Source organism: Rhineura floridana, chromosome 9 (assembly GCF_030035675.1).
Source record: "Rhineura floridana isolate rRhiFlo1 chromosome 9, rRhiFlo1.hap2, whole genome shotgun sequence".
Taxonomy (NCBI): Eukaryota; Metazoa; Chordata; class Lepidosauria; order Squamata; family Rhineuridae; genus Rhineura; species Rhineura floridana.
The window spans coordinates 127,382,198-127,392,932 of NC_084488.1; the positions used below are offsets into that span (position 1 = coordinate 127,382,198).

General features: G+C 55.8%; 1 protein-coding gene across 3 annotated transcripts; it reads right to left on the reverse strand.

Annotated features, from left to right (window-relative positions):
• Window positions 1-2,041: 2,041 nt before the first annotated feature.
• PCGF1 (polycomb group ring finger 1) lies at window positions 2,042-8,145 on the reverse strand. Of its 3 annotated transcripts, none has more exons than XM_061583771.1 (9): window positions 7,981-8,145; window positions 5,690-5,795; window positions 4,795-4,947; window positions 4,290-4,361; window positions 4,018-4,123; window positions 2,969-3,002; window positions 2,513-2,599; window positions 2,313-2,393; window positions 2,042-2,217 (listed from the first exon to the last, which is right to left on the reverse strand). In XM_061583771.1, exons 1-9 carry the CDS (start codon window positions 8,074-8,076, stop codon window positions 2,170-2,172), a joined length of 783 nt encoding a protein of 260 aa, XP_061439755.1. In that variant the 5' UTR covers window positions 8,077-8,145; the 3' UTR covers window positions 2,042-2,169. The 3 variants fall into 3 exon arrangements, with proteins under 3 accessions (XP_061439755.1, XP_061439756.1, XP_061439757.1); XM_061583772.1 differs by lacking the exon at window positions 7,981-8,145 and adding an exon at window positions 7,772-7,867; XM_061583773.1 differs by lacking the exon at window positions 7,981-8,145 and adding an exon at window positions 7,610-7,756.
• Window positions 8,146-10,735: the final 2,590 nt, after the last annotated feature.

Genomic DNA, 10,735 nt, shown 5'->3' on the forward strand with positions numbered 1-10,735 from the left:
TCCCCACTGAGGATTAAGTCCAGGGTTGCCGTCCCTCTGGTCGGTTCCATGACCAACTGGTCTACGGCATAGTCATTTAGAATATCTAGAAACTTTGCTTCTGTGTCATGAGTGGAACACATATGCGGCCCGTCTATGTCCGGGTAGTTGAAGTCACCCATTACTACCACATTTCCTAGTTTGGATGCTTCCTCAATTTCATATCTCATCTCAAGGTCTCCCTGAGCATTTTGATCAGGGGGCCGATAGATCGTTCCCAGTATTAAGTCCCTCCTGGGGCATGGTATCACCACCCACAACGATTCTGTGGAGTAGTCTGCCTCTTTTGGGGTTTCGAGCTTGCTGGATTCAATGCCTTCTTTCACGTATAGAGCGACTCCGCCACCAATACGTCCTTCCCTGTCCTTCCAATATAGTTATCCAGGGATAACCGTATCCCACTGGTTTTCTCCATTCCACCAGGTCTCCGTTATGCTCTGGAAACAAAGCCCTGAGGAGAGACTGAAAGAACTGGGCATGGGAGATATGATAGCACTCTTCAAGTACTTGCAAGACTGCCACACACAGAAGTAGGCTAAGATCTCTTCTTGATCATCCCAGAGTGCAGCCGATTTCGGCTGAATATCAGGAAAACTTCTTAACAGAGTGGTACAACAATGATACCGATTACTTAGGAAGGTGGTATGCTCTCCAACACTGGAGGCCTTCAAGAGGCAGCTGGACAGCCACCTGTCAGGTATGCTGTACTTTGGATTCCTGCACTGAGCAGGGGGTTGGACTCGACGATATTAGAGGCCACTCCCAACTCTACTAGTGTATCATTCTTGAATGCCCCTGCCTATCCAGGACTCTCCAACCTGAAGTCACTTTAGTTCCACTCTGAGAAGGGAGAGGGAGCACCCCACAGGGTTCAGGAGAGACTAAGAGGGCAGGCATTGCTGCTGACCCCACGTCAGCTCCTGATTTAAAGATCCACATGACAGAGATAGCAAAGATCGACAGTGAAGACCGTAACAAGAACCTTAACCCTCCTCTCTCCTCCACATCTCTCTCCCCCAACCTCAAGCAAATGACTCTTGCTCCTGCCCTCCAACCTGCGGAATGAAAACAAGGCTTGCTCCTGAGGCTGACTTGCCAGAGGACTCTGTGACGCGTGCTCACGCACACACACATCCCGCAGCAGCAGTAGCAGCCAAGGGCAGCCAGGGCCCACAGGGACTGCTGGCAATCTTGGGGTGGAGCCTGAGGCCCCCTGGCTTTTAGAGGGCTGCTTGCAGCAGCCTCTGGGCACAAGGCCAGGGCTCAAAGGGCACCTGTTAAGTTTCCAGGAATCAAAGAGGTCAGAAGCTGTGGCTGGTTCACAGCCCAGTTAGGCTGCAGCACAACCAATGGAGCCTGGTCTACAGGGTGGCCTCCTCCCCAGCAACGAGGCCTTGAGGAATCCAGAAGACTCCAGGCATGGCTCCTGGTTCACCACCCACCTCATTTTCTGACAGCTGTCCAGCTGTCCACCCCATTGGCCACAACAATGGCTCTTAATTGGCTGTGAGCCAGGGGACCCCCGCCCCCAAATTAGGAGCTCATGACTGCATTATCGCCCATTATCTCTGGTGGAAGGAGAAGGGAGGGGGGCTGCAGTGGAGATCATTATTTGCTCATCACTCCTCATTGGAATTCTGACACCCGAACGGGGAGGGGGGAATGGAGGGAAGGGCTGACGGAGATTAATCTGCTCAGCCGGCACAGCAACTGCCACTTGGTAAACGTGCCTGAGCTGGCGGCGCATTAAATCACTGCACAGGAATGGGAAGGGGAAGGAGGGTGGAAGCTGCCTTCCTCCCTTCAGGGATTCCAGCCTCCTCCCACCCCACGCGCTGTCAGCCCCAGAAGCCAGGTGGAAAGGGGAGCACTCCTGCCACCTGCAGGCACATCTGGGGAACTGCAACCAGAGGGGCTGGGAGCCGCCTCCTCCTCCCACTCTGGTGGGGATGGCAAGCCACTTCCTGCTCTGCCAGGAAACACCACTCAGGGCTGGCAGACGGTGGTTTTCACTGATTTTATTCCAAAAATAAACCCGTATTGAACAGCAGGGAGACTTAAATTAAAGAGTTGGAGGGTGAGTGGGGGGCTGCCCCCGGGGGAGATCTCTTGGACTCTGGCGTTGGGCCCCTACCTCCTCTTCTCCTTCACGCTGTAGTGCAACAGCAGAGGCGCGGGCTGCAAAGAGAAGAGCGTAGAGGTGAGGGCCTCTGCTCCGGGGCACAGGACGCCCCACCCCGCCTGGCCCCCAGAGTCTGGGGTGCGCCACTCACCTTTCCAAACCAGCGGGAGAGCCACAGCTGCTTCAGGGTCATGTGATCTGGGAGCACCTCATTGTTAAACAGCACCTGCACCTGGAGAGAGCCAGGGTGGGGCACAGAGTCCAATCAGCCCTGCGGGGGCAAGGCTCCATCTGCAGCCTGCGCGGAGAAACCGCCCGCTCCCAACCCTCTCCGGCAGGGATCTTACTCACATGTTGCAGGGCCAGCTCTAACCGGCAGCAGAGAACCCGGCGGAGGTGGCGGATCTGGGCCCGTACAGAGCAGCGAACGTATTTGTGCTGGGGAGAGGAGAAAAGAGTGACATTGCGGGTGGCAGAGCGCCAACACGACGGAGGCAGCAGCCAGAGCACGCTCTACTCCCCTCCTCCTGCATTCCCTCACAAACGCTCCCCAGGGAGCCCCTGAGGCTCTCTCACAAAACAGGGAGAGGTGGAGAGAAAAGGTAGCTGGTGAGTGTGTGTGTCGGGAAAGGGCATGTGGGGCCCCGTGACACCCCCTCCTTCCAGGGAAGCACTGGGCAGAGGCAGTGGGCTGGGGAGGGACAGCGCCTGAGGTCTCCCAAGGCCTGAGCACAGGGCCAAGAGTGACAGGTTTCCGCCCCAGGCCCCACATACTGCAGCCCCCTTCCCACCCCCTCAGCTCCTCACCTGCAGGATGTGCTTACTCTTCTCTTTCCCCGCACTGCAGAAAGGAGAGAATGACAGCCAAGCCAGCAAGAAGCACTGGACACCCCCCCATGCCCCCCCACCACAGGGGTGGGACCACATCACGGTGACTCCCCTCCCCTTTCCCAAAGGCACTGAGGGAGGGGAAACCATGCTGGGGGGGGGCTACCATATCCCTTCCTGGGTTTCCCAACTCTTATTCTGCTGCTGCCCTCTGGAGGAAGAGGCTGCGCCTTGCTGCAGCGAGGGCCACCTCTGCACTCCCCCTGGAGGGGCCGACGGCTTCGTGTCTTGGTCAGGAGGCAAGCCCTAGGAAGCCCCACCTGTGGGACAGCCTCCTTGGGCCACCCCAGGGCACTGCAGCCAATGCTGCGGGGCAGGGAGAGGAAGAGCCCCTGCTGGCGGTTGGGAGGCCTGTGGAGGCGCAGGGTCCTGCCTGACACTTGATGCTCACAGCTCTCTGAAATGCTGCTTCTTGACAATAGCGCAGGCCCTGGGAAGCATCAGAGCCCAGGGGGGAAGCCCTCACCCCCGCCAGACCACAGAGGCTCAGCAGTCTGAGCTTCGGCTAGGGAGGCTGGGATGCAAATCCCCACCCGGCTGTCAGCCTTGCTCAACAGCTGCTCTCCTTGCAGCTTTGACTTCAAGGAAGGCAAACAGAAGGACGGCAAATAAATGCTTGCAGCCTGGAGGCCCGTGGAGCCAGAAGCACCAGATGACTTGAGCACGTGAGACAAGCCGTATTCTACAAAGAGGGCAAATGTCACACATGGACCCCCGCCCCCAAGTTTCTCTGGGACTCTGCAATCGTCTAAAGGCAGGAGGCCCACTCCTGCTTTCCCACCAAGACTGCCTAAAGGTGCAAAAGCACTCCAGGCCCCCAGTTGTTGCACCTCTGGAAAGCTGTGTGTGTGTGTGTGTCTGTGTGTCAGACAGAGGGGGGTATACAGTGGAACCTACCCTGAGTCCTCCCATAAGAGGCACCCCCCCAAACCAAGCTGTGTCTTTGACCACACTCCATCCCGCCTCACCTCTGTTTCTCCAGACACAGCAAGACATGCTCATCAAAGCGATAGTAGTGAGCGCGTGAGTGGTCGAAGGTGGTGTAGGGCAGACCCACACGGTCAGAGGCAGGGTCTGGGGGATGAGGCAGACAATCAGGAACCCCAAGCTCCCACCTTTCTGTGGGGCAGGACTGGCAAGCCAGACTCTCCTGCCCTCCCAACTCCAAACTGAGGCTTCCTGGTCCAGTACCCTTCTGAACTGGGGGCGGGGGAGGAAGAGCGGAGGGGGGAAATCCCACCGTCATTGCTGGGCTGGCTCACGCGCTCCAGGCCTCGGGACTGGTAGAACTCTCGGATCCTCCTCTCCTCACCTGCAGGGAGTTGCAGCGGTGGCAGTAGGAAAGAGAGAGAAGAGAGTCGACTGATGTTGGAGAGCACAGGGCGGAACCCAAATGTTTGCTTGCACTGACTGCCCCTCTGAGAGGGGACGTGAGAGGAGGACAGGCAGCGCCTCATCCCTGTGACAGCTAAAAAGGGGCTTCTGCACTGAGTGGAAAGCAGGCCTCCCTGGGGGCTCCTGCCTGGAGGCAGACGGCTGAGCTAGGTGGACCCATGCCCGAGCCAGCAAGGTAAGGCCTGCTCCAAGGAAGCCTCCACAGACAAAGCCACCAGCTGGATCCAGAGGCTGCTCTGACATTAGGAGAAGACCCACAGAGACGGAGAACTGCCCTGAAACTCTTGGGCCCCAGGAGGCCCCCAGGCTCTCTCGTCCACCACCCTCTCCTCCCCCTCTCTCGCACTTACTCTCTTGCAGGCCAGGCACCAGCTTGTAGACAATATCTTGCATGACGCGGTCGAGCTTGAGGTTGAGAAGCGGCTGCGTCTCGTGGATCTTGGTGCTGCACATGGGGCAGTACTTGCTGGTCTGCAGGTACTTCACGATGCAGCTCTTGCAAACTGCAAGGTGGGAGGGAAGAGGCACCACCCCGTTAAGCATGTTGAGTCTCTGGGGTGTGTTAGGACCGGGGCTCTTCCACCCATCTTACTGTGTCTCATTTTGCTGAGTTCACTACCCTGTGAGGGCAATACTCAAAAAGGTGCCCTGCAAATGCTTTGCACAGAGCCTCTTTCTTCTCCAGCCACACATAGCGCAGCCAGGAATTAGCAGCAGGTGAGGAAACTCATCCTGCCTTCCTGTTGTTGGAGATAGGCTCTAAATGGACACACAACCTGCCGCAATGGGGTTGAAGTAGCATCCTGTCCTGGAAGGGGAGAAGACCAGCACTAACAGGGCTCTCCCAGTGTTCACTTGGTGCATCTCAGACACACATGTGCCCTACTCCCCTCTCATTGCATCAGGACTGTGCATGTGTGTGTGTGAGAGAGATTTTAACTTAAGAGCATTCCCCCCCCACACACACACTGCTGGTCCTGGCCCCACCAACTGCTGCCATGTGGCCCCTGGCAGATAGCCTCCAAAGGAATGCGGCCCTCAGCTACATAAAGCCTCCCCCCAGCTCTTTCTGTAGCTTAATGCATCAGCTTTGCAGGTGATGTGATGGTGCAAAGTAGGCATGCCTGGCTGTGCTTCCTGATTCAGACTGAGCCCAAGTCCATCCCTCTTTAGTCAGGAATGTGCCCCCTCCGCTATTACAGTCAGCCTGATGCCCCCCAGCACCCTTCTCCTGGTATTACTCACAGGTGTGGAGGCATTCTGTGATGGTGGTGGCATCTATGAAGTATCCAGCGCAAAGGAAGCATACAACGTGCTCATTCAGCTCCTTCATCTTCACTTTCACCTCCTCCTGTGGGCAGGCAGGCAAATTAGGCAGACTCTGGGGGGCGCTCCTCAGTCCCAACCAGCCAGGTGCCTTGCTTCTCCCCCACATCCTGTCTCTCGGTGGGCTCTTCCACTGCCAGCTCAGTGCCCACCGCAATTGTCATTTCGGCAGCTTCGAAAAGGTGTCAAACCATGGCTGACTCCTGATTGACCCAAACTCTGAAAAGGGGACTGCGGCCATACAATCTTTGCCCCTCAACTGACCATCTATGCTGCTACATGTGAGGAGAGCAGAAGCCTGTTTTTAAGCAGCTACATGAGGAGAGACAGACATGAACTATAAGGGTCTTTTTCTTATTTTCTTGAAGCAACATTCTGCCTCTTCCGTTTTTTATTCTGAACAGACTTTATAAAATCTGGCTGTTGGGGTCTTGGGTGCATTTGTGCCAAACTCTCAGGTTACTCCCTCCAACCTCTCATGCATCGAGCCACTCATTTCATGCGATGCATGTGCAGAAGCGGGGTCTGACAGAGAAAAGGATGGCATGTTCCTCTCCAGGGACAGAGAAGAGAGCTGGGTGCTATTTCTGCTTCCCCTAATATCCTGGAAAGCACTCCCGATCCAGGGTCACAGGGAGCCTAAGGGCAGTGTGATGGAAGCCAACTTGGGGGGGGGGGTGAGAGCCTCTGCTACAACTGGCCTGCCCAGACTGGCAATCATAGAAGAGAGGGAGTAAAAAGATTATTTTCCTCCTTTCTGTTACAGGCTCCAGCCCAACTAGCCACCTGCTTGAAAGATGGATCCTGGAGGGCAGCTGCCACCTCCAACTAGCCACTGGCCTGCCGGAAGTGCAGCTTGATCTATGCACTTGTCCCTAAGCACAAGCCCAGATCTAAATGGTCTCCTGCTGGGAGGAAGGGCGGGACAAAAATTAATTAAATAAATAATAAAATAAATAAATGGCCCGAGTTCAAGACCTGACTCTGCCAATCTTCTTCCTTTTTGGGCTCAGACATGTAATAACAGAACAGTCACCACCACCACCATCACTGTGAGTTAAGTTTCCCCCATAGGGCGATGTGCCCCACTTGCCCAGAGCTTCTCTCCGTCCTTCCCTCCTCCAATTCCTGGGCCAGCCTCTTAGTTCTGCCTATGCTTGGTTTCCCTCACCTGACATACGGATTTGAGGCCTGTTTATACAATGCAGAGGATGCCCTTTGCCTGTTTAACCCATTCACACCCCAGGCTGGCTGCCTTTTGCCCGGTGGGATATGAAGGTCTGGGCCGGGCAACTCAGGGCCCGCAGCAACCTTGGCTGTGCGGCAAGGGCACTTTTCCCCGCCCCCAACAGGCTCGCCTGGTGGCAGGCGCGTGCCATTGTGCCCACCCGGGCCTAGTGAGCTCTCTGGCCTGAAGCCACATCAGGCGACGCTCTCCCCACCGCCACCTGAGCAACGTGACTATGAGCAGCGGAGCAATTCTCGGGGCAATTAAGGCCAAAGTCTTGCGCGTCTTAGAGACTGGCAGATGTACCAGGCCGAAGTCCGGTGCAGCTCCTCCAACCGGCTCACTTCATGCCCTGATATAACGCTGCCTGCCTTCAAGGCGCTGTTTGCTGGATCAGAATAACCCACAGCCCTCCCCGCCCCATCTGGGATGCGAAACGCCTAGCCGATGAAAGGTTCTCTGGGAGGCGACGCTGGAAGGGCCAAGTGGCAGGCCCCCCCCGCGGGCGAGAAGCCAAAGGGACGGGAAGGGGGCACGGGGGAGGGAGCCCCCGCCCCATTAAAAGCCGTGCAGAAAAGGGAACTTCTGCCGGCGCCACTTCATGAAACTACCTCGCCCACCCGGCTATTCCAGGGGCCGGAGCCCTTCTCCTCCTTCCCCCGCCTCGCATGGCTACTCTAGCAAGCGGCGGCGAGGGGATTTAGGGCGTGGCCCGCATGATGCGCCCGCGGGCGACTAGTGGCTCCGCAGAGGCATCTCCGCCCTCCGCCCACCTCCTTAACTCGGCCCCTGGGCGCTGGACCAAGTCTGGCCCCGCCCCCTCGTGCACGCGCGCTGTCTCCGCCTCCGCGCATGCGCACTCGGCCAAGCGCACACCACCATCGCGCTTGTGCCGGGGCCCTCGCGACAGGCCTCCCCCTCCTTCCGTCCCTTCAGGCGACCGAGCCAGGTTACCCCGCCTGGGCTGCCGTCACCGCCTCACCTCATTGCGGAGCGGGTCCATCTTGTAGACGGCCTGGAGCTGGTTCCGGAGCCGCATCGCGATCGCCATCGGGCCCCCCTGAGAAGGAGACGCCATCTTGAAGCTGCTTCACCCACTTCCGGGTTGAAGGGTGGAGCTTGTAGCCACAGCAACTACAGGTCCCATCATGCCCCGAGGAGGGCGGTCGCAACCGCAACGGGGAGGGCGCGGTGCGGGCTGGGAGTTGTAGTCTGCGCCGAGCGCCTGCCGGGGCCCGGAGAGATGGCGGGCTGGCAGGCGGGCTGAGAGAACCGGACCGGGGCATCTACCTGCCGCCGAGCCGCCTTCCCAGCCGCTGAGCAACACACCCGCCGCGCGGCCTTTCAGCGGGAACAAAAATCTGTCGGTGGAAGACGCGTAGACTGGGCGGAATAAGCAAACAGACGCCCGCTGCAATTCCGGCTGTGGGCACGAGGGGGCAGCACGGCTGCTGCGAGGAGAGCCGCGCCGGTGGGCGGGGGGCGGGGCGGAGGGAGGATGGAAGAGCCCTGCAGGGTCGGGGCAAAGGCGGGGCCCGTCTAGACCACCGCGCCCCAGAGAGGCCCTCGAGCAAGGCTGGAGGCAGAGCGCAGCCTTCGAGGCCCGTGGCCGCAGATAATAGCCTCATCCTCCTCCCTGAATGTGGCTAATAGTAATCCCCTTTTTAATCCACCCAGGTCCCTGCCTCTTCCTGCGGGAGCGAATCTCATGAAGACGACTTTTCGTTTGTCTGCTCTTCTATCATGTCGCCTCCAACTCGCCTTTTCTCTAAACTAAAAAGCCCCAAATGTGTTTCACTTTCCTCAGAGGAGTTGCTGTCTCCCCTTGATCATTTTGGTTGCCTTTTCCTTACCCGTTTCTGGCTCTACAATATCTACAATACACAGCATCAAAAGAGGTTCCCATTGCCCCGTCATCCTCCATGAAAGGTCTTGTTCCCAACTGAAGGGCATCAGTTGTCGGAATTTCTCTCTATTGAGATGCATAGCAGAATTGCGTAGCGCTGCGGAATGGAGAGTATTGAGCGAGCTTAGTGTGTATGTGTTTGAATCTTTGCTAAGATTCTACCTTCCCTGCAAATTAGTCAGACAGAGACTTTAAGCTTTAAAATAAGAAACAACTACTTTATTCTGGAAGTACAGCTTGATAGGAAAGAGTTCTATGTCTAGCTAACTAGCTATGCTGGAGCAACAAGCACTGGTCCCAGTACTCGCCCTCATCCTGGTTGAGAGGAGAGACAAAGAGAAGATGTCTGCTCCCCTCTCGAGAGAAAGAACACAGAGAGAGGCGGGAAGGAACTGGGATCAAACATCCTGTTGCTTATCAGTCTAGCAGGAAGAGAGAAAGAACACAGAGAGAGGCGGGAAGGAACTGGGATCAAACATCCTGTTGCTTATCAGTCTAGCAGGAAGGGAAGAGACGGCAGGATCAAAGGGATAGGTATGGCCTCAACCAGGAAGAGGTCTAGCTCTCTAGCTACCCTTATTAACCCCATGCAGCCTCAACCCACCAAGTTGGAGTTGAACCTCATACATTCCAACATCAGTCAGAACCTACCTCTGCATCTTGTGCCAGTGAATGATGCCTTATATAAGGAAGAATTAATTTAATGTAATTTATTTATATAATTTAAAATATTTCTATCTTGTCCTTCTACCCTACAATGGGGCACTAAGGGTGGCTCACAATGCCATCATACACAAGTAAAAACACAAAAACCATTATAATAGATAAATACATGAAACATAGTTAAGAAATACAGGGGAGTGATATTAAAAGGGAGCCAAAGAGGTAAAACTAAAAAAGTGTAAAAATAAAATCCATTTCAGGCTCAGCCTTTAGTCCCTCCCAGAAGCTCTCTGGAACAGGATGGTTTTCAGGAGTCTCCGGAACACTATCAGGGAAGGAGCACAACAGGCTTCTTGGGGTAGGGTATTCCATAGCTTGGGGGCCACAGCAGCGTGCAAATGAGGTCAGAGGGAGATGAACTTAAATCACAGACAGGTACATATGGGCATAAGCGGTCCCTCAAGTACATTGGTCTAAGGCCGTTTAGGGCTTTAAAGGTCAAAACCAGCACTTTGAATTGAGCCCAGAAACAAATAGGGAGCCAGTGGAGTCGATAAAGCACAGGGGTGATATGATCCCCACGCTGCAGTCCAGTTAACATTCTGGCCGCCGCATCTTGAACCCACCGTAATTTCTGAACCATTTTCAAAGGCAGCCCCACACAGAGCATGTTGCAGTAATCAAGCTTTGATGTCACCAATGCATGCGTCACTGTGGCCAAGTCAAATGCTTCCAGGAATGGGCGCAGCTAGTAGACCAGTGAGTGGGCCAAAAGCCCTCCTGATACTCACCTGATATTCAAGCAGCAGGTCAGATTCCAGGAGCACTCCCAAACTCCTTCAAGGGGAGTGCGACCCACTCCACAACAGGTTGCAGCCCTATCCCTATCCCTGGTGCAGCTGTTCCCTTAACCAGCAACACTTCTGTCTTGTCTGGATGAAGTTTCAGTTTGTTAGTCCACCTCCAGCCCTTCACAGCCTCCAGGCACCGGTTTAGGATGAGCACTCCCTCCCTGCAATCAGGTAGTAGGAGAGAGAGAGGTGTGTCATTAGCAAATTGATGACACTGAACTCCAAATCTCCGGATGACCTCTTGCAGCAGTTTGTAGATGTTAAAGAACATGGGAGACAGGATGGAACCCTGTGAGACCCTGTAGATGTGGCCAGGG

Coding starts and splice junctions, on each gene's coding strand:
- PCGF1 (XM_061583771.1), bottom strand. CDS start 8,076: ATGGCGTCTCCTTCTCAGGGGGGCCCGATGGCGATCGCGATGCGGCTC. Junction 4,362..4,794: donor GGTGCCTGGCCTGCAAGAGA/GTAAGTGCGAGA, acceptor AACTCCCTGCAG/GTGAGGAGAGGAGGATCCGA. Junction 2,394..2,512: donor TAGAGCTGGCCCTGCAACAT/GTGAGTAAGATC, acceptor GGCTCTCTCCAG/GTGCAGGTGCTGTTTAACAA.